This window comes from Dipteris shenzhenensis, chromosome 27 (genome assembly GCF_047967505.1).
Source record: "Dipteris shenzhenensis isolate YYH24624 ecotype China chromosome 27, Dip_SZ_1.0, whole genome shotgun sequence".
In the NCBI taxonomy this organism is placed as follows: Eukaryota; Viridiplantae; Streptophyta; class Polypodiopsida; order Gleicheniales; family Dipteridaceae; genus Dipteris; species Dipteris shenzhenensis.
The window spans coordinates 38,042,594-38,065,737 of record NC_141622.1 but is presented as its reverse complement, the minus strand read 5'-3'; the positions used below and the strand labels follow the sequence as shown (position 1 = coordinate 38,065,737).

The following is a 23,144-nucleotide window of genomic DNA, read 5'->3' as shown; positions in this document are numbered from 1 at the left end:
TGGTTACTTTGCTTTGACCAATTAACGAAAGGGACTTTTTCTAGTTTCAAAGCAACTTTCTTCAAATCTTTCTAATAAGATATGTTGAACTCTTAAACATTCTTCTAATTGCAAAGCAAACTTTGAGGTTCCCTTATCAATAGCTTTTAAAAGGCAAGACTCTTTAAAAGAGTACAATCGAAATTTCGTGCCTTTCATGAAAAGGTCTCTGAAGTTACTAAAAGAAAATTTGAGGTATCAGTTGTGACTACATGTCCTAAATCAGCATCAATAAAGTTTTGGAATCTCTTACTTTTACAACAACAAGGTTCTCTAAGGATAGAAGATTTTGAATGCTCTGAAAGCCTTTTACCTATCTCTCCATAGTTGAAAGCCTTTCGTCCTTTAGTTTTTATGTATTCCAAGCTACTATTGGATGCTTCCAAATTCTTCTTACATAATGAGGGAGAGAATCCATTACTTCAGGAGACTTCAAATTTGAGTTTAAGCCTACCTTGTCAAGAGAGGGAGAAGTAAAAATACAATCAAGAGTTCCTTATTTAGATAAAATTCTTTGCTTACTTTTAAGAAGCAATCCAGCAAAGTTTTAAGTTGTATAATGTAGCTTATTTAGACTCAAATCCTCAAAAGAGAAGTTTTCGAAGGTGTATTGAAGTTCAAAAAGAACTTTGACATTATATTTTTCAAAAACTTTTATTGAAAAAAGACCCAAATACATTAATCTATCTAGGTAAAGGGGTCTTCTTTTATAGTCTCAAGAAGCAAAAACTCTTGGAACTGAGGAAGTTAAAGGAACTGAAGGAGGAGGAAGTGGAGGAAGAGGAATTGAGGGAGGCAACTCACGAACATGTGAGATTGCAAGAGAGCTAGGACAACCCCATAACATAACTTTAGGTTTCCATACGAGTTTAGGTGTACGACTATGTTGGTAAAGAGGAATGTTAAAAGGCTTGATATGAGTTCTCCACATCAAAGGGTTCTTATATACATATATATATATATATATATATAGAGAGAGAGAGAGAGAGAGAGAGAGAAACACAACAAATAGTGCAGTTTCAATCTCACGACAACTACAAGGTTGAAAACCATAAACTTCATCACGCATTGCAAGAATTAGCTATATATACCTTTGTCAGACTAGAATATATCCAATCGTACAAATTCAGATTTGTGTTGTTCTGAAGTCCGAAATTGTACAATGGATTTTTAGCTATTGGGGCTTCTGCACCCAAATAAGCTACCATTTGACATCCACACAGGCGTCTTCAAAGCCCAATGATGGATGTAGACCATAGTATAAACATATCCTCTCATACATATATATCCACACACCCACACTACTTTGAGCATCCATTTATACAAAGGTATTCATGCTAATTTTCCGAGGTATAGATCTTGCAATCAAAACTAGATAGTCTCCAACAGGTTGGAATAATTGTGTGAGAAAGACGATCATCATCTCTCATCACAAAATCTATAAACCACAGCATGACCTTTCACCACCTTCCTCACAGCTCTGATATGACTGTTACAACCCCTTCTTCCATTCTGGCCATTGGTCAGCAGCATTCATTCACCTTCCAGCTGCATGTGAGGGCATTTTCACCTGTATCACCCCTTCCACCTGTTCAAATGGGCTCTTTCAACCACTGAAGGTGTGAGCATGCACTCTTCTAAAGGCTCTTGCTGCTAAGGGTCCTCACTCTAAGATAGCCCCCTAGGTCCATTCAAGGATTGGTCCAACTCTTAGCACTTTCCAGTAGATCCATCATCTTTGGCACCTCCTACATGCCCAATTTGACAATGTCAATGTGCAGCAGCATATGGTAAGATATATGCCCAGGTAGCAGCCTTGGGGGGAAAATAAGCATTTCCCAACAACATCACCAATTTGACAATTTTACGACATGCCTTTACAAAAGGAATCAGCTTTAAAACATGTTAGAGCCCTCCAACAGAAGATCCTACCTTCCACACAACGCTTGTGGAAAGATCTCACCTAATTTAGCAAACACTCCAAGACCCAATCCAATGTCATGTAATGTTCTTTTCTCTCCTCCATTTCCATTGATTTGGTTTCAGCAAGTCCGTCCAAATAGCCTACATGGACGCTTTCCGTGCAAAAACCTTGAATCATGTTCCAAGATGAAGCCAAAATTTTATCAAGCTCCTGTATACATTTCAGTAGCTATACTACTAATGCCAAATGAGTTCAAGTTAAGTGTGACAAGTCAAATTGTCAATGCCACTCCAAGTATAATTGGGAAGTTAGGCCTAAATGTGTTGTTGCAGCTAATAAGTCACACACCAAGTGCCATATGTCAAGTTCCCGTTTCTTAAACTAGCTACACAGCCGAACAATCATCAATTGGCATTCAGTTCAATCAACCAAAACCTGGATTTGGGCATTTAGTGCCTCTGATGGAAGTTACCAGACCATTTGAAAGTCTCCAATGATTTTGCAACTGTAGCCCTTCCTACCCTTCCACCAACGTTGTAAATGTATTCTTGTAATCAAGCCAATGGTAACTAATTTCTACTTCATCATATTTGAACTGACCACTGTCTATTTGTGAGGGCGAATTCCGAGAGACCCTTTTTATGACCTGCCCTAAACATGATCCCAAAGGGTCGCTCCAGATTTAGATAGACAACCTTGCAACATGCTGTACTCTTAGGACCATTACATTGTGATCAATTAGACTCTTACTGGAATAGTGAAAGTCAAAACATACTACAAGGGTTATATTTGAATGTTGTGGATGGGTGAAAAGCTACGGACAGTTTCACAATGCCCATATGAGGCATCTTCCTCCTCTCTTTCAGAAATAGTCTCCAACGCCAAGTCCAGTTGTGGCACATAACCCTCATACTTCATTGACCTTCCTAAAGTTTTCAAATAACCATGGATCTTATCACCATGTGTGTGATTCTCATCACCCACAAGGAACTCGCGCACACCAGTGTTAATCTCGATCCAGGCCCTCCCAGGCTTTTTCCATATATCAGCAAATTTTCTCTGCTCTTGTATTCTGTGGGCATTCCCCCACATAGAAGCATCTGCATAGATGTTGGACATGAGGACATAAACCGCAGTGATGTTGGGATCAAGTTGGACAACTTGATCAAAGCATCGTTTTCCTAGTTCTACGTTGCCATATATTCTGCACGCAGCTAGCAGAGAAACCCACCCAGTGACATCAGGTACAACTGGCATTGTCTGTAGTAAATGTTCTGCATCCTTCAAAAGACCTGCACGGCCAAGAAGATCAATGATACAGTTAAAGTGCTCAATACTGGGCATGAAGCCATGGTCCTGTAGCATTGCCTTGAAGTACTTAATGCCTTGCTCTAAGAAACCTGCATGACTGCAACTTGAAAGAATACTTGAGTATACCATACTATTGGGCCTTATGCCCTCCTGTTGCATGTCCTCGAGGCATTGTGATGCCAGCCTGTAGTTACCATGCTGGGCATAACCTGCAATCATTGCACCCCACGACACAATATTTCGGTTTAGCAAGTGATCAAATACCTCGCGCGCCTCCTCTAATCTCCCACATTTGGCATACATGTCAATCAGGGTATTCCCAATGACCACATCTGATTCTAGTTCCCTTCTTATTTGTTCATGTATAACCTTGCCCTGCCCTAAGGCTCCTACGTTGCCACATGCCTTCAATATGCAAGAAAGAGTGAATTTATCTACTTGTATACCCTTGTCTTGCATTCTAGCAAAAAGTTCAAGAGCAGGAAGACAATGCTCCTGCTGGGCATATCCTGAGATCATTGTGCACCATGACACAACTCCTTGATTAGGCAACCCATCAAACACTTTATGTGCCTCCTCCAGTCTTCCACACTTGACATACATGTTAATGAGGGTGGCCCCAATTAGCTCGTCCTGCTCAAGTTTAATTCTGATGATCTGGTCATGTATTAGCTTACCTTGTTCCAAAGCTTCACTATTGCCACATGATTTCAAGCTGCACATGAATGTCACCTTGTCTGGCTTTAACCCCTCCAGTTGCATTTTCTTGAAAGTTTCAAGAGCATAAAAGCCATGTCCATGTTCACCATATCCTGCAATCATTGCACTCCACAGCACAACATCTCGATCTTGATTTCTAAAATTGTCAAACACTAGGCGTGCTATTTCTAAGCCCCCACATTTGGCATACATGTTTATGAGGGCGCTTCCAACAACAACATCATATTCAAACCCATTTCTGATGACCTGGTCATGTATTAGCTTGCCGAATTGCATATCCACTACCACCTTCAAGATGCACAAAAACATGACTTTGTCTGGCTTTACGCCCTCATGTTTCATTTTCACAAGGAGCTCCAAGGCAGAAAACACATTCCCACGCTGAGCGTAGGCAGCAATCATCACACCCCATGACACCACATTTCGATCTGGCAATTTTTCAAATACTTTATGTGCTTCCTCTAGTTTCCCACACTTGGCATAGATATCCACAAGGGTGCTCCCAACGAGAACATCTAACTCCAGTCCATTCTTGATTATATGAATGTGTATTAACATGCCCTCCTCTACATTTCCTATGCTTCCACAAGCTTTCAAGATGGCCAAGAACACAACCTTATTTGGCTTCATGCCTTCCACTTGCATCTCTTCAAAAAGTTCCAAAGCCATATAACCATCTCCAAACCGCGCATATCCAGAAATTATTGCACCCCACGACACAATGGTCCGATCTGATAATTGCCTAAACACATTGTATGCTTCCACTAGACTACCGCATTTGGCATACATTTCAATTAAACTGTTTCCAACAACTGAGTTTGATATCAGTCCAGTTTTAATAACGTGTTCATGTACCAGCTTGCCATGCACTATGGCTTGTATGCTGGCACATGCGTTTAATACACATGGGAATATGAATCTATTTGGCTGTATTCCCTCCTGTCGCATTCTATGATACAATTCAAGAACCATGTTACGCTCTCCATGGGCAGCATGTGCTGAAATGATTGCATACCATGTGTAAACATTTGCTTTCACTACCCTGGAAAATATTAGATTTGCCTCCAGCAAGCTACCACACAAAGCAAATAGACGGATAAGGTGGTCCCCCAAAAAGGCCCCTGAGTCCAGTCCTCTGCTAACCAAAAGGGAATGCACTTCCCTGGCAGCTACCAGGTCTTTAAGTGTCGTGCATCTCTGTAGGATATCGTAAATGGGGTGCCGTGGAATACACAGATTCTTCTTGTGCATGAAAGACACTTTTGCCAGGACTTCGATGTCTTAGCCAACGAAGACACCTTACATTTTGCTTTAAATGTACAAAGATGTCTTATAATTTAAAGTTCCAACGGGTTCTCTTCATGGCTGTAACAGAGGGCACGCCCACTGTTGAACAGTGGGATGGCTGGTCGAACCTCTGTTCCTAGCCAGCATCTTCCAAACTGTCGTTTCGCCATTGCACCTCCAAACCGACCCTGCATGTGGCCTTAGATAACCAAACCAAAAGGGCAATTTTGCTTCACAAATCATCACAATTGTCTATATACGCACATCACTCCCTTGAGTTTCCTCCTCCTGCCATCCCTTGCCTGTGATTCCTCATCTTCCTCCAATATCACTTGCTTTGTCCATTAGATCCACCCGCTTGCAGCTTAGGTTCATCCCATATGTGGGGGGCTTGTATGGTTTTTTCTTGTGTTTTGAAGCTGCTGAGGCCATGGATCTGCTACAAGTGGCAACAAGGTGGACTTCCGAGCCATCTGCTTGAGCATAATGAGCATAATGTATCCAGAAGTCCACGTGTCTTGGGTTTACTCGTTAGTAGCTTTGCCTAATTGGAGTCGGATTGGGTCAACAGCTGTGGGTAGGGAATTTTAGTTACTATGGGGGATTTCTGATGGGATGTGTAAGAGGGAGTGATGTGTGCAAAGGAATGGGTGTGTGAGGGTTAGGGGATGGCTAATGAGGGTTAGGGGATACTGGTGGAGGGTCATGAGATTGACCAAGTGGAACTCTCTCGGTCATTGGAAGTGCATTCAGAGGATGCCATGGAGTTGGTGAAAGAAGATTGACGTGGAAATGAAAAGCTGTGTACATTATATTGCATCAAGAACACATTCATGATTTAACCATAGATTTTTTGCCACCTGCACAATCTTTAACAGCACAATGCTAGAACATGGGTGCAATAGCTAGAGGATGCAAATGGGGATGATGACGCTTATCATGACTATGCTTGTCATGCCACTACTTCTCTACATTGAGAAATCCCCTATGCTTGCTATCCAAATTACTAGTGGTCTTGGAATTGAGATCTCTTGGTACATTTTGTTCAAGGGTCCTTTGGGTCGACGACATTACTCATGAGCTCAAAATCATGAGCAAGTTCATACGTTATCATACATATTTGGTGAAGCTTTGAGCATACCACTAGATATCTAGAAAGATACTATGCAAAAACTTGCTAATCCAATCATCGCTTGCTTCTATAATGGTTAACTAACTCTGTGGCCCCTTGTGTCAACTCAAGGTACTCTATGTGAAGATGATCCATGTATTGACTCTATGGCCCCTTGTGTCAACTGACTCAATGGCTCTTATGTCAACTAACTCTGTGGCCCCTTGTGTTCACTCAAAGAACTCGATGTGAAGATGGTCCATGTACTATGCTAGCAAAAATCAAGCTTCAATGTCTTTGATGAAATCCTCCCCATCATCTCTAGCTTTGTGTTATAGATCCCTATGTGCCACTCGTGCCACCACGTGATGGCTTCCAATTAAATGGATGGAAGCAACAATGCACTTCTCATGTCCTATGTCCACACAACAAAAAATTAACTTTCAAAGTACTTGAGCCAAGACGAGTGCTAAGGTTTCCATTCCCCATCATATCTATGTAAGCAAGCTTCCCTAGAAAGGAATGAAGAATTTACTATGGGTGGAACATGGCTTTGATACTCTCCCTATCTCAATCCATAGCTGATGGGATAGTTATTCGATGGCAATCCTCATGGCATGTGAGACTCATCTATGCTCCAAGTACTGGGGTCCGATAATCGCTCCATCCATGGATACTCTAAGACGGTAGAAATAGATCTTGGTTGGGAACTATTGCTCCCCTCCCCAAGTCCGCAATGTTGGAGATAAAGAAGGTCCAATTATATGATACAGTTGATCTCATCCCATGGAATTAGGCAATCCAAAGCATCTAAGCTATATTGAAAAGGGAGGAGACAATCCATCTAGATGCCCTAGCTATAAAACCATTCGGATATGCATGTGTACTCAGACAAGCTAACTCCCTTCTTAACTAGGCATATAGACACCTCGAGTGCCAATCTCGATAGTCTCCCTCTAAGTAAAGCCTAGACCCTATGGAGATAGGTGATTTTCTGGAAGATGGCATCAACCTGGAGTGGTGTCATGTTGAACTCTGCCTCTATGATCTAATGGGGGATAGCAAGTTTACTTCAGATCATCTTGGAGCCCATCAACACCTGCAACCTCTTGAAGTGCCACCACTCAGTCTCGCTGATAGATCACCCCCCAGAAGGGCGCTGCATACATGGTCATCGGTCTCACTAGTGTGTCAAATAGTCATCCCTTCTTTAGGGGATCTTGTAAATGTTCCTAAAAACATAATCTCTCTGGTTGAGTTAGAGTTCCCGCCCTTAAGAAAGTTGTGCTCTATCTACGTGAGTCATAGTGAAGATTGGACCTACAAAGACTACCCCTAAGTAAGTGTATGACTTTAAAATCACCACTGGCTCCCCTCGGTATGTGAAAGTGTGTTGGTGAAGAACTGTAGGAAGATAGGAGGACTATGTCATCTCCATGCAGAAGATAGCCAAAGGGGTCTCGGGCATGCACACTCATGAAGAGGATGGCTACAAGTGCACTAAAGGTTGGAGACTCACGGAGAGCATGTATGAGAGGTTATGGGCCAAAGATACAGATGAATATGAGCTAGTTGAGGAGTTACTCATGGTTCACTTAGATCCCAATAGTTGTGGATGTCAAACTATGAACGTAGATGCTCTTAACACAACCATTAGAGGCTTTGGGCTTTGCGACTCATGAGAGTGGGAGCTTGGAGACCTTGTCATGGTGGGGATCGTCATGAGGAGATGGGTGTGACATGTGAGATCCACACATAGAAGGGAAGCTCATGTTGGGTTTTTGGTGTGGATATGAGGTGGATGTGAGCTAGCTCGGGACTTGGCTAAGGGCCAGGGGACTAGCACCTTACACTTGGTATCAGAGCTTAATTCAAGACATCCAACCACGTTGGATGCGGAGGCTTCGGACACTATGCTAAGACCTTGGGGAAAGTCACGGGAAAGGCACCATGGTGAGAACCAAGGTGGAAGATGTGTATTCAATACCAAAGTACGACGCATGCACAACTACAAGAAATCTTGTCAACAAGGATCAAGTCACGAGGCAGGCGTGTGGATCAAGGAGACAGATCAAGGAGAGCAATGGTCAATCAATTGGAGCCATTTCCACATACAAATGGGAGTTTCTAAGGTCAATGGGATGGGTGCATTGATCTCTAGGGGATATTTTAGACATATGATTGGCTAAATGATGTTCAAGGATACAGATCAAACACACCACATTTCCAAAACCAGTGTGGTGGGCACATAGTTCAAGGGAGCATTGTGGGTGAACACCTGGCTGTGCATAGGTCCCAAAGGGAGATCAGGACACAGATGATGGTAACAAGCAACAAATGCTGTAAGCATGTGAGCAGGAGGAGATGCAAGCGGGCCTCAAGTGGGGCATAAGCGGGACACGAGTGGAACACACCCAGAGGTGAAGGCAAGGATGGGAGCGAAGGATGGGTGCCACTCCAAGGGAAAAGCGAGCAGCAGGATCAGTGGGAAATGGTACGTGATGCAGAAGGACCAAGGTCACGAGGGCTACTACAAGCTGGAGCAAAGACTTGGAGGTCAATAGCTATGTGAGAAGTGCACATGACAACATAGTTGTGAACCGGTGAGACTTTGTGCAAGGACACAAGATTTGTAATGAGCTTCTCCAATGGTGTCAAATCTAACCTCAATGGATAAAGACGTGGTGCAAGTATGGATGAGATGGTGATAAGAACACAAGGGGACGTGTATTGAGATCTTCACTCAAACATTAAAGCGTGAGGGCGATGTAGGGGGCATCTCCAATAGGTTGATTCCAACTAAGTGAAACCAAGGGGTAAGTCTGGATTGGTAATAGTGGGTATGAGCAATGCAGAGTTGTATGATTAGATTATTCATGAGAAAGGCTACAATGCGGAGTTGCATAAGGCGGATGAACAACGAGAAGATTCAGCGGGAAAGCCACCACTCGTTGACGGGAGAACCATGATGGTGGACAACACGGAGTTGCACCAGTGCATATCAACAATGGGAAGACACAACGGGGAAGCTGCCATTCCTAAGTAGGAGAACTCTGAGAGGGACAACACAAAGTTGTGAATGGACAAGCAATAGAAGGATTGGATGAGCATGTCACCAATCTGGTACCATGAGGTTGATGAGGGCAACAGGAAGTGAGGAATTGTCTCTGTTACTCCATCTATATAGTAGTGGCATCTACTTCAACCAAGGGCCAATGTAACAAGTGAAGTTCTTGTAACATATTATATCCCAAGAAGGGATTGTATGGATCTTGAAAGATAGGTCCTAGCCACTTCTTGTTTGCTGTTCACAATATAACCTCACAACCTTACACATAGGTACATTGCAAAAATTGGGATCTTATTCTTTAAAAGAAAACTTTCAACCAAAAAATTTGACAAAGTCTCAAATATGGGCTGTGTAACTTCATTTGATACATATTTGAGAGCATAACACTGACAGAGTATGTCTATTGATAGATCATGTAATTAGAAATGCACCTTACATATAAGTACATTATAAAAATTGGGATATTATTCTATAAATTCCCATAAAACTTACAACCACAAAAAACTGTTGCAAATGCAAAGCTAGATTGAACATATAATACATGTCTAAGAATAGTACAACTACAACTTAAGAGTAATTCCATTCCCTGGATATTGCAAGGAGTGTTTATGACTTCTTCATAATGGGTTGATGCATGAACATGTGCATATCCTTGTTTAACCCTAGTACTCTTAGAAACACAAAGTACAAGTGCTTGTATGCCAAATTGGGTTTTTGCTTTGTCAATCTTCCTTGAAAATCAAAACATGTGCATGATGGAATCTCATAGATTGCAACATCATAATGCCCTCCATCTACAATACTGAATCCATTCACTACTTCAAATATCTCATGGGAATTCACCTTCACAACCTTCTCCCCAAGCCCAACCACATCCATATCTAAACCTCGGTTAATCCTTTGTTCTTCTTCCTTGGATATTCTTGACCTATAATGGGGACATCATGAACTTGTGGCCATTGGTTGCACTTGTTCATTGCAGTCATCTTCAGTCAGTGGGGTGGTTGGGTTTCTCCCTACCTCTCTTGTTAAATCCACCACAAGTCAACATATTTACCTCCTCTTGGGTAAGCTTTGTGTCTTCCTCCACGGGCCATATACTAGGAACTCTTGCAGGCACATGGGCAATGTTGTTGTCCTCCACACTCCAAGTATGTGTGTATGAGGTATTGCAAAACCACATCATTTGTGCTATGGATCCTCCATTTGGGTACTTCCTCATTGAAAAGAAACCAATCCTCGATTTAGATATAGGCTCATTGCACTTCTTCCTCTATTGTGTCCATCCTAGGCACTTTACACAACTTCTTGCTCTTGTTATCCTAATTACCCAAAATGCCTGGTTCACTTCCCTCTCCACCACAATCTCTCCATCTTGAAGGATATCTCTTTCAGCCATTTTTGCATCCTCACGATCAACAAGTTTTCTCATCGGTCGACCTCCAGGGTGATGATCTTGAGTGACATGGTCAAATTCAATCCTATGGCTATTCCCCTCTTCAACATCTATCACTATTTTTTGCTTTCTCCCTTGATGGACTGTCTCCCTATCATGCTCCAAGTGTGTCCTCTTGTGTCCTTCACAATCTGTACCACTTTAGATGGTGTATGTGTTCTTGCTTTGCTGGCCCTCTTTGCAAGCATGGCCAAGCTTGAACCCTGACCTATGTGCTTTCCCTTTTCATAAGCATATTGCTTTGCACTTTGAATCAATGCATTGGCAAGGTTAGATACAAATGCATCATATAAACTAATTTTGCCCTTGAAAGCCTCTCCGACTAGCCAACTATGATGCTTGCTTTCATAGATATTTAATCTTGCAGTGCACCTTGAATCAGCATTATCAATGTCCTATAGAAGGAGAAAAGAAATAGAAGATGAATGACTTGAATGCTAGCATAACAAAAATAAGGGTGGGCTTAGACACAAGTGAGATCTTACCACTCCCTTGAATTCTCCCCAATGGTGGATCCTCACATTCCATCAACTTAGCCAGCTTTACATATATTATAGCTCCTTCTTATTTACTTTTCCATTATGCCACCACATTAAGATTGTATGAGACATCTTTTTAGCATCTTCTTTTGTTGTGGTTGTCCTCCATTGCTCGCACATCTCCTTGTGTTCATCTTGATGCTCTTTCACAATGTATGCCTGCATATGGGCTTTGCTCCCAATGGAATAGGCATGATCGCTCTCCTCCATGCATGACATTGTCCACACCCCCATTAAATACATGCCGAATAGCATGCCGATTTACTTGGGCTTCATCAACCATAAACCCAAAGAAATTTGCTTTTTTATTCCCTGACCATACCATCACTTCATTGAGCATGTCCCAAAAAACAATTTGTTCTTTTGTATCTTCTTCTATAATTTTGCATGTGGCTATAGTGAGTATCTCCTAGAAGCTTCAAACTGACAAAGCAACACTCATCCTGACAATGCATTACTAACAAAATTAACAATGCATTGCATTGCTAGCACCCAATGCAAGAGAAACCATGAGCACTATAGTACCTTGAATCATAAACATGACAAGCTAATGTGGTCCACCCAAGTACTCATCTAGTATGGTCAAACATCACCCAAGCACATTTCAAATCACCGCTCCCACAACGATTCATGTGATTTACCAAATCCACTCATGAAGCTAGCCTTTTCATTGACATTTGAAATATGAAGCAACGATCCTCCTCAAATCCTTGCCCTAGAAATCAACTACAGCGGAAAAAGTCAGACATCGACTTTCTCTTTACCTCTAGGATGCTATCTAGGCCACCACCTCTGGCAATGTTTTTCTCCTTGCTCTTCCAACCATTCTTTGCAAGTTGCAAATCAATAACCACATTGATATATGAACACAAGGGAATGAAAATAAGTAAAAATCCTTACATATCATATGGTATTTTTTACCTTTTTGTTTGTGCTAATGGCAACATCTCATCTAAGAAGTTACATAGCTCCAGGTCTCCAAACATGTCCCCCTCTTTGCAAGAGGCATTCATCACCATATCATGGGTTAGATCCTTTGTAATTTCCATTTGAACTTTGTGGGGGCCAGCACTCCTATGTGTCTTGACGACATCCTCCACTAGTGCTTGTATATTTTTCATGTTCTGTATGGAAATTCCCATTTGCACCTCATGCATGTGAACACCCACATGGATGATCAATCTTGTCAAGGATATTTCCCTTGGCATGATGTAATATACATAACATGAACATGACGCAACACATTTTACAACTTTCTTGCAAAAATGGCAAGTCAAGAAGCTTCCCTGCATTGTAGCTAGGTTGCCTAAATCACACCTTTTTCATAAAAGGCCTTTGAAAATAGCATTTTTGGCTAAATCCTTGTTCATGAAATGTGGGCACAAAGTATTGGAACATTCAAATATCCCTGCACAATAGGCAACTCGAACCACTTTGTCAAATGCAATATGGCTTGTGACAGCCCTTGTCCATATGTGACCATCATACTTCTGCTCCATCCCATCCATTCTTGTGTCGTGGCTTGATAGTGGCGGTAGCTTAAACACACAATCACCATCATAGGCTCTAGGAATCTCTTCAATTGGAATAGTCCTTGATGTCTTGTTAATCAACTTTCCCAAGACTATCGATCCATACCTTGATTTAATGTGGGATGACACTAGAATCCTTTGGATACTTTATACAAGACTTGGTAGCATCCAATTTTATTGGATCATTGTGAACAGTATTGTCCTACGATGGTGGCATAAGATAAACTCTTCATCATCACTTGACAGACCTTGTTCACCTGGAAACTTTATAGGAGTCTCTGCAACATCATCCAATTTTATTGGATTGTTATGATGAATAATATTGTCCAATGGTGGTGATGATGTGAGATCAAACCCTTCATCTTCACTGGATTGTCCTAGGTTAACAACATCAATACCTAGTGTCCTTGAAGAGCTAGGGGATCCTCCATTGAGCTTGACTTCTTTACAAGTTGTACCATGTACCTTTCTGCAAGGCTACCAGGAACAATGTAATGAGAATTTCCTTCTAGATCAACGTGTTGTGGTAGTGGGAACACGTCATATCATTACCATATTGATATATTGCACTTAGCCCAATGACAGTGTTATTGCCCACAACCTAGAATTGTAAAAAGGATTGCATAGGGATGATACACTTCCCCTCGATCAGAGAAACTACCATTTCAAATTCTATAGTTGCATCTTTTGACATAAGTGAGATTCAAGAAAAATAAAGAGGGGCTCTGCAACCAAGAAGTGAGATGAGTGAGAGGAGGCAATGACGATCTCTGCACCCCTACTAAAAGAGAAAAAGAAAGAGGAACAAAACTTTGAAAGGACACAAGGAAGGCATGCTCTGCAACTCAAAATGATGAACTCTACAACCTGATTGGACTCAAAATGTCCCAACTCTTCCAACTCCAAGAAAAGAGGAAAGGGATGTGTAAAAGACCACACCATGAAAACACACAAGGATGGCATGCTTTGCAGCTTGAAATGACACACTCTGCAACATGTTTGCACTCAAAATGTCCTTACTCTACCACCCACAAGAAAACAGGAAAGGGCTACACCATGAAAAGACTGAAGGAAGGCATGCTCTATAACTCCAAAAGATTAGGGAGTGAGATTAGTGAGTGTATCTCCTCTTAAAATGTTCAAAAAAATGTTAGAAATTTTGACTGTTTTAGCACAACGTTTTAAAACTAAAAACGTTTTAGCAAAACGTTTAGGTTTAACCACCTTTTTAAAAATACTTCTTCACTCTTCCTCTACTCTCCTCTTTAATCCCTCACTCATTCCATCCACATTCAACTCTTCTTGCACTCATTCCGTCAAAACTCAACTCCTCACTATTGAACTCCTCTTCCACTCATTCCCTCCACTCTCCTCTTGCCACTCTCTTCCCCTCCACACTCCTCTCGTCTCATCTCCTCTGTGCCACACTCCTCTCCTCCTCCACTCCTCTCACCTCAATGCCTCCTCCACTCCACCTCTCCTCCACGCATTCCTCTCCAGCAACTCTCCTCCACTCCTCCTTCACGCATCCCTCCACGTAGCCCTCCATGCATCCCTCCAAGGATCCATGCAATCATCTTGGGTCATTGATGATTTCCATGCAATCGTGCCACACTATCCATATAAGATTAGAGAAGCTGTCCACACCAACGTGGTCGCCTTGTTTGGTGAGGTAATATGCCAATCATCCATGCACATTTCTTGAGGTAGGGTGTCTTAAGGAGCAAATTATTTTTCCTTGCTCTGTCCAGGGAAAAAAATGCTATAAACAACTCCTTCCTATGCTAGAAAACGTGGCCATCATGAGGCACTTTGGGTGATCATGCGGACAAGATTGTTCAAGCTTTTTTTTTTCCTTAACTAGAGTTAGGGAGTGGGTTTTGCCGGGTGGGTTTTGCCTGGCCAAACCCACTCCTTGGCTCTGGTCGGGGCAAAAAATTTTGAATTTTGAACTATAGTTATCATTTGGTGAAAAAAAATTCACCCTAGCCAGAGCCAAGGAGTGGGTTTCGCTCCACGAAACCCACTCCTTGGCTTTGGCTAGGGAAAAATAATTTGTTTTTTGAGGAATGTTTTTCCTTAAATGCAAATGTTTTCGCCCTGGTTAGAGCCAAGAAGTGGGCCTCGCTTGGCGAAACCACTTCTTGCCTCTAGCCAGGGCCAAAACATTTGCTTTTTCTTGGTACATACACCTTTTGGCCAAGATCATTTGTTCCTTTGCTAAAATATTTTTGATGAGTTGGTGGCTAGCATTACTATGATTTTCTCCACGATGACGTGCCATTCCTCTCTGTTCTATGCTCACTCTTGCTATGCCCTTTTCATAGTTCTAGCACTCTTCCTATGCCCTCTCCACCTTACTCCTCCGTTTTCCCTCTCCATGGTTCACTCCATGGCTTGGCCTCATAAAGTGTTTCTATTGGATGGGAAATAGGCATGGGGTAGAGGCAAGGCTAGAATGGCCCTACTTTGTGGGTTGGGCATTTTGAGAGGGGGTGACTAGGTTGGATGTGGTGGAGACATGATCTTGGGATCTTGCTATGTCATAAGAGTCATTTTTAATATAAGCTAATGAGAATCCATTAACTTTGCAGTACCGTTCGTTCAATGCAATGTGGGTGTATGGTAATCATTACCGAGTGGAGAAAATTGATCATCTGATGTAAGGTGCAACACATTTGATTGAGGCTCATGGCCAAATTTTCACAAGAGAGTAGAGCTAAGAGCTAGTGCGAGGAATAAAAATATCATTGTAGCAAAGGCAAAATGGATTATGTTGGGACTATACAAGATATTTTGTAGATGAACTTTAGGAAGTTCCAAGTATTTATATTTGATGTGAAATGGTTCAAGACTCAAGTCATTTGTAGAGGTGCTCAGGCTACAATCAAGAAGGATCCAAGTGGATTTTTTTCTATTGAGTCAATAAAAGCTAGGATGACCTTAGTGACACATTTGTGCTACCCATGCACTATGAGCAAAGTAAGCATTTCTTGTATGGATCTCATTTGTTGTTCAACTTCATCAAAGATTGTATGAACATATCATGAATTTTTTTTAAAGGTGGTCTTTCAACCTGGTCGAGTGGACGCGGTGTTTCAACTTGATCGAGTGGAAAACCTATGGTTCAAGTTGCATTAGTGGTCTTTCAACCCGATCGAGTGGACAAACCAACGACCATGGTTTTTTATTCAAGTTGCACCTAAAAACTGACATGTATTTCAATATGTGGAAGTAAAGAATGAAATGGAAGAGCATGAAATAGATGTGTTAAAATCTACCACTTCAAGTACCCCTTCTACTTTGAGCTCCTCAAAGGGTTTCTTAGAGACTGATTTGGGAGACCTTGATCTACATGCGACACTTCAATTGAGTAAAAAATGGAGAACAACATTGATGTAATATATGTTGCAATGTGAAAACATTTCAATTTGATTTGAATTTTGGAAGGACTAGCAAGGATGACTATCGACAGTGTGTGTTTTTTCCAGATGCATTTTTGATTGAAATAGCGAGGCTAATATCAGCAAAAACATGGATGTTACAACTTTTTGGCTGTAATATCAACAAAACGCTTCTTGGCCAAAAAACTAAGTAATATGCATTTAAAAAAAGCATCATAAAAGGAGCTAATGGTAGTAGTGATACATATCCACATATATATTTTCCTTGGCTTAGTTTCTCATTAGGAAGAAAAGTGTTTTTGGTTCTTGATTAATTAATAGTATGTTTTTTATATCTTTTAGTAGAAAAGAAGACGTAGGTTTAGTTACTTGTATAGGCCTAATATTTCATGTTTAAAATTGGACCTTTTTCTTAGCCTTGATTCGTTGGTTTATATATATTATAATATAAACTAAATAAATATGTATGTATCTATGGATGGATGTATGTACACACACACATATACATATATACATGTACATGTGTGTATTATGTATGTATGTATGTAGTATTAGTTTGATGGACTTCTTTGTATATAGCTTTATAGGTTTTTTTTGTAGTGATTGCTTTTGATTCAATGTTCTGGTTACTTTCATGTTTTAATGAATAAAGCTTAAGCTCAATCTTTTTACAATTGGCCGTCTTCATTTCCTAAGGGGTGCTAGAGTGTTTTATATGTATCTATGTATAATATATAAAAACAAATGTAAATATAAACATAAATATATAAATATAAACAAATGGTTTTATATATGTGGTTATGTATGGTTGTATATATATGTGTGGTTTGCTCTTATATTTACATTTTCTTATTGATTTATTGATTTAAATTGCTTTTCAATCAGGTTTGGTTCCCCCTACTATCTTTTAAATGTATTATTTGGTATATACTTACATAGTATTATATGTATATAAATACTTTTGACTTATATATATATATATATATAGAGAGAGAGAGAGAGAGAGAGAGAGAGAGAGAGAAAGAAAGAGAGAGAGAGAGAGAGCAAGATAGATAGATAGATAGATGGATAGATAGATATATAGAGAGAGAGAGAGAGAGAAAGAGAGAGAGAGAGTTATGTGTGTGTGTGTTTAGTTATAAATTGAGGTTGGACTTCCACTAATTGTTGTTTAAGAACGAGAAACCTTTGATGATAAACAAAAAGGGATTAACTATAGCCCATTAGCCACCATGATAAATCATGAGCATTTAACATATTTGACCTTCAAACACTTACTAAACATAAGATATGTTGTCATATTGGAAAATACATTGAATTAGTGATGACAATACACTCATAAACAACTTCTACATTAAAGTAAAACAACAAAATGGCATTGGACAAGGTACACTCAATGACATAAAGAATGGGATATACCTAGTATTATGTCATTGTAATGTCAAAATACACGACAAGACAAAAAACAAATGGATGTACACTAGACAAAACACTGTTAGGTGTGAATTTTGTTATACTTAATTATGACATGGATAACAATTGGGGAGATATATTCTAAACCTTCCTTCCCAGTGTAACATAAATTGTTCTAACAAAATGTTATGTCATAGCTTTCCAGAAGGCTCAATGGGTGCACACACCAATGGGCTTGACTTTCCCAATGTAAGCAAGGCCAAGGATGGGCAACATTCCAAATTGCAAGGTTATGTGGTTGAACCTAATGGTAGGATTGCATGGTCTAGCTAAGAACAAATGCATAAAGCCACTCTGTTAGTGTGAGCCCTTGGCACGATGGGGTTACTCCATTGACTTTGGTTAGGGGGGTCACTATATAAAGTTCCATATAATAGCTCCAATCAAGCATGTATAGAAGACCATGCAATAGCTCCAAGCAAGTATGCATTCCTATTCTATGTAGTATTTTGTTCTTCACGTATTGACAATTATTTAATTACTTTGTTGCATTGGTCTAGATGTGGAAGTGACATGTTGATATTGATAAGACATTACTTAACCATGTTTTAATTTAGAGGTGATGTTAGTATCGCAAGATAAGACAAGGAAGGACATAAGTTCTCTCTGTGTGTCTTCAAATTTTTGTCATTACTTATAGGGCTTTGCATTGGTTGGATATAAGAGTGACATGTTGATATTGACATGACTTTATTTGACCAAGAAAATGACCTTATTTGACCAAGAAAATGACATGGAGGACATAATAGTGAAATTTGAGGGTGTTGCTTTAAGCATCATTGATTTTTTTAAACCAATGTCAAAATAGCATCAATATAAGCATCGGTAAAAGGGTGGAAAGAAGAAATACCAACTTTAGTGTGTCGATGCATGGATCTATATTTATGCTTTTTCAAAACCTTATTTTGACACTATCAGTCTTTGTTGAAAACAATTCTAAAAGTGATCTAAATTCTTGCAATGGTCATTGTCCTTGACTTTGTTGCTTACCATCTTACATGAAGGCCATAACATTCTAGAAGGCTCAATGGGTGCACACACCATGGGCTCAACTTTCCCAATACAAGCAACACCAATTGCTATGATCTCTAGTTAAACTTTAGGTTAGAGGGCTAAACTTAGGGTAGGATTGCATGGTCTAGCTAAGAACAAATGCATGTAAGCACTTTACCAGTGTGTACCCCTTAGCACAATGAGGTTACCCCATTAACTTTGGATGGGGGGTTCACAATGTAAAAGTCCGTATAGTAGCTCCAAGCAAGCATGTATTCAATTTCTATGTACGATTTAGCTCTTTTGAATCACACCTTGATAATTTCGTAATGACTTCGTAGGGATGTCTTTGCATGCGCTTTGGATGTTGGATTGACACGTTGATATTTACAAGACTTTACTTAACCATCTTTTACTTTAGAGGTAATGTTAATATGGCAAGATAAGACAAGGAAAATGACACGTAGTTCTCTCTATATCTTGAAATTTTTGTCATTACTTTTAGGGGTCTTTGCATGTGGCTTGGAGATGACTTCGAAAATGACATGGAACACAAGAATGAGGTCAACATCTTTGCCTTTGTTACCATCTTTCATGAACATGATGGGGACATGCTAACCTTTTCAAGAGGCTAGAGGTATGTGGACCACCAACATATGATCCTTCTACTCAACTATGTAGGTAAGGTTGAGGATGACAATGACACAGTTGCTACTATCAATAGCTCAAGGGCACACCACATGGTTAAAGCATATGGTACCAATATTGGACGACCGAGTTAAGAACACATGCATAGAGCATTTACCCACCTACATGATGGGGTCACTACCTCGACTCTAGCACATACGTAAGGCCTATCATTGAAGGGTAGTTCCGATGGTTAAATTGTGCGGTACAATTGTAGATTCCAACTAAAAGCCTTTCCATAGATCCACTTATGGTGTTTGCACATGCCATGTTGGAACATTTAAGAATCGATGACAAGACTCGTGTAGTAAAGGGCCCACACTCGGCCCACATTGCCATTGCCAGATGAGATGGCACTAGTGTTTGCCGAAACCTGCAAACTATATACAATGAACCTATAACTTTTTCATTCACATGTAAAAAATATTTTCTCACTTTTGTAAAATTTGCAAAATTTTAAGCAATTTAGTTATGTTTTAGCAAGGAAAATCTTCAAAATTTTCAAACCCCAAGTTTTGTGATTTGTTACGAAAAATGTTTTTTGTGAACACTGGATGGCACGAGCTTGCGCAGGAGTGAGGTTGGTGATGATGTGGCACAACAAGATGGTGATGATGTTGGCACTGCTGGAGATGATGTGGCATTAAGAGGATGTAGGCAGTGGCACTTGGGGAGCCCCACTAACATGATATTTTTGTGGCCCTGGTGGTTGGCAAATGCTGAATGATGCACTTTTTCTAGCGGTTGAATGCAAGCGTGGCTGCCCGGATTTCTCAAAGTCCAACCCAGCATTACATTGTCGGACCGGTTCAGCTGGCATTCGAGAGGATTTATTGCTGAAACTACCAATTGCTCTAGCCTCAATGTGCGGCGAAGCAAGGTTGATGGAGACCCGGCAAAGTAGGTTCCACCTGGTGCAACCGGGCAGATACGTGGAGCAAAGTCCCTCCCTCATCCGACAAGCGGAGACGGAATTGAAGTCGACGTCTCACCTGCTGTGAGCGGTGACATGAGTAGGCCCTCTAAGGATGACGTTTGGAGAGTGGGTGCTAGCCAGGGGAGATTTTGGATTTTGGATTTTGCCAATTTTAACGAAGCAACAAGACTTGTTTGTTCTCTCAAAACAAAATAAAACTTGAGCTAAGTTTTCAAACCATAGCCCAGATTTGGCCGCTCTCGGACGGCTCCTCGACCTCATCGCTCTTGCCTCGGAAACGCGCGCATTATTGAATCATCTTTGGGCGGATTTGCCCGCTCTCGTTGCATCGGATTTGCCTCGCGTGTCTCCCATTCGCAACTTTCTATGCTCCTGGCAGGAATGCTTGCTGCGGCCTGCTGTTTTTGTATCGGGTGGTTGCGAACATCCTCGCTCTAATTGAATCCGGCTGTATCGGTGGCGTACTTCTGAGCTGACTGGCTGCAGATTGAACTGAAGTGGGATGGAAATGCTTGCTACGAAACTTTCAGAAGGCGACGAAACTCGTCTAGAGCTACAAGCAGGATGAAATCAGGCAGACGTTCTCCACTAGCATCTGCAGTCTGATATCCCCGAAAACAAGACAGGACGAGGGTAACAAAAGAAAGCTCTTAGCCGTAAGGAAGTCACCAATAACATTACAGAATCAACATCGCTAGGATGCAGCCAACTCCTAATGGACATACAGTAAAGGTTGACCCGAGCAAAAACGTTGCAAGAAAACGGGTGTATCAAGTATGGCAAGGCAACAACGTAAGTACCTCTGAACTCTTTCTCTATTACGCAGTTTGCTTGTGAATGGTCTTGTTCTTGCACCCATTGTTACAATTGAAAGTCTCCATTCTCAACGATTGCTACAACCTGAATATGACGAAATGCACTGCCAAATTGTCAAGCCAAAGTCTGGTAGTTTCCGATGGCCTTTAGTGGGGCTGGGACAGCCTCACTAGGAGTGCTTTTGCAGCTCCCCATGCCTCTGTCAGTGCTAAGAGGGCCGAAATCTCAGCCTGCAGGGTTGAGCCAGGAGCTAGCATTCCAATGCCAAAGCCCTTTCATCCGTCCAAATAGTAGATTTTGGCTCAAAGAACCTTCAAAATCTTGTAAAGCACTCATTGCTAGCTCAGCATGCCAATGTTGGAGTCTAAGCCTTGGTAAGAGCGTGGGGAGACGCTCTTATGACAAACGATTCAATTGACTCTCTTTCACACGATTGGACTTTTTATTATATAAATAACATATCACATTTTTGTAAACGAAAAATTGAAGATTGTGATTCAAGAATAAGCTCCTACTCACTAATTGCTTTATGTTGTTCTCAAAGTTCAAGCATGTCCACACAAAAAAAACTTGAGAGTGAACCAAGAGCCTTGATTTATCATTAGCATTAACAAACGGGGTATACATGAAATACTGTGGAAGAATGATTTTTCCTATTTTTGGGTTCCACGCTTCTAATAACTTGTGGAGTCCCAATGGGGTCCCAATCTCAATACATTAATCAATAGTTCTAAATATAGTATGCCATGGACTTATGTATCGTCATGCCATGCTCCAATTGGTGTTTTATAAGACACATTTTTATTTTAGCTTAATCTTATGATTCTCTAATCTCTTATCTCGAGACTCCCTCTTACTAGACATGGTATTAGGTCCACGCTTTCAAGCGGCGGTGTTTTCAAAGCACTACTTTACAGACTTTGTTGTGAGACATGGAGATCAAGTTGGGTAAAACCAAGGTAATGATCTTCAATCCCAATGGGGCTTAGCTTCAATGTGAGGCTTTCACCTCCCAAGGCAATATTGTCAAGCGATTTAATGCTCTATACGTAGGAGCTTTTTGGGTAGTGGGAAAGAGATGCACTTGGATGGGTTCATAATGAGACCCGTCCATGTAGATGTCCCATTCTAAATCATCATGTGTACATGACATGTCACATGATAAACACATGGGTAGACAAAGACTATCTTGGAAAGCTCTCCCATCATCTATGCAGCTTGCATCTCACACATGACACATGACATAGTAGGAACAACTCCTCACATATGGAGTTTTATTGTTTCCTAGATACCTTTGGTTCCCCCCACGAGTCATGTACTCGTCAAATTTGGCGTCATAGCTTTTGTTGGCCTTTTGTGCAAATGTTAATATGCCTTTATTTCTTTCTTTGTTTCTTTCTCATATGTTGCAGTAGTAGGATTTTAGGGACAACATTTTGTTTGTTGTTGGGCATGACATGCACTTGAGTTAACACATTTTGTGCTAGTTTTATCAATGATTTAGTACTTTAGGCCATCCCTTAATGATATCAAAGTTTCTATCCTTCATGTGTCCTATGTACTTCTCTACTCTATAGTTTGCTATGTTAGGTAGTTTTTGTATGATTTTCACTAATACTTGGACTCAGGTTTCACTAACCCTTTCTCTTTTTCCTCCTTCATTAGCTTGCAATTGTTGAGTCAACAGTTGTTTGTAAGGCATAGATTACCAATCCTAGCATCCAACATCTGATTTTGCATGCCATGGGACACAATACTTACTATGTGAAAATAAAATAAAATCCATTATGTAAAAAATAAAACATTGCTATGTAAACATTTTGCAAAATATGCCTTTAAGTGGAA

General features: G+C 40.7%; 1 protein-coding gene across 1 annotated transcript; it reads right to left on the bottom strand.

Annotated features, from left to right (window-relative positions):
* Window positions 1-2,190: 2,190 nt before the first annotated feature.
* Window positions 2,191-5,716, bottom strand: LOC147884256 (pentatricopeptide repeat-containing protein At5g27110-like). The gene has a single exon (XM_087398564.1). The coding sequence runs from the start codon at window positions 5,243-5,245 to the stop codon at window positions 2,747-2,749; it is 2,499 nt and encodes an 832-aa protein (XP_087254690.1). The 5' UTR covers window positions 5,246-5,716; the 3' UTR covers window positions 2,191-2,746.
* Between the last annotated feature and the right edge of the window lie 17,428 nt (window positions 5,717-23,144).

Excerpts from the sequence above, each read along its gene's own strand:
- LOC147884256 (XM_087398564.1), bottom strand. The coding sequence starts at position 5,245 with ATGCACAAGAAGAATCTGTGTATTCCACGGCACCCCATTTACGATATC.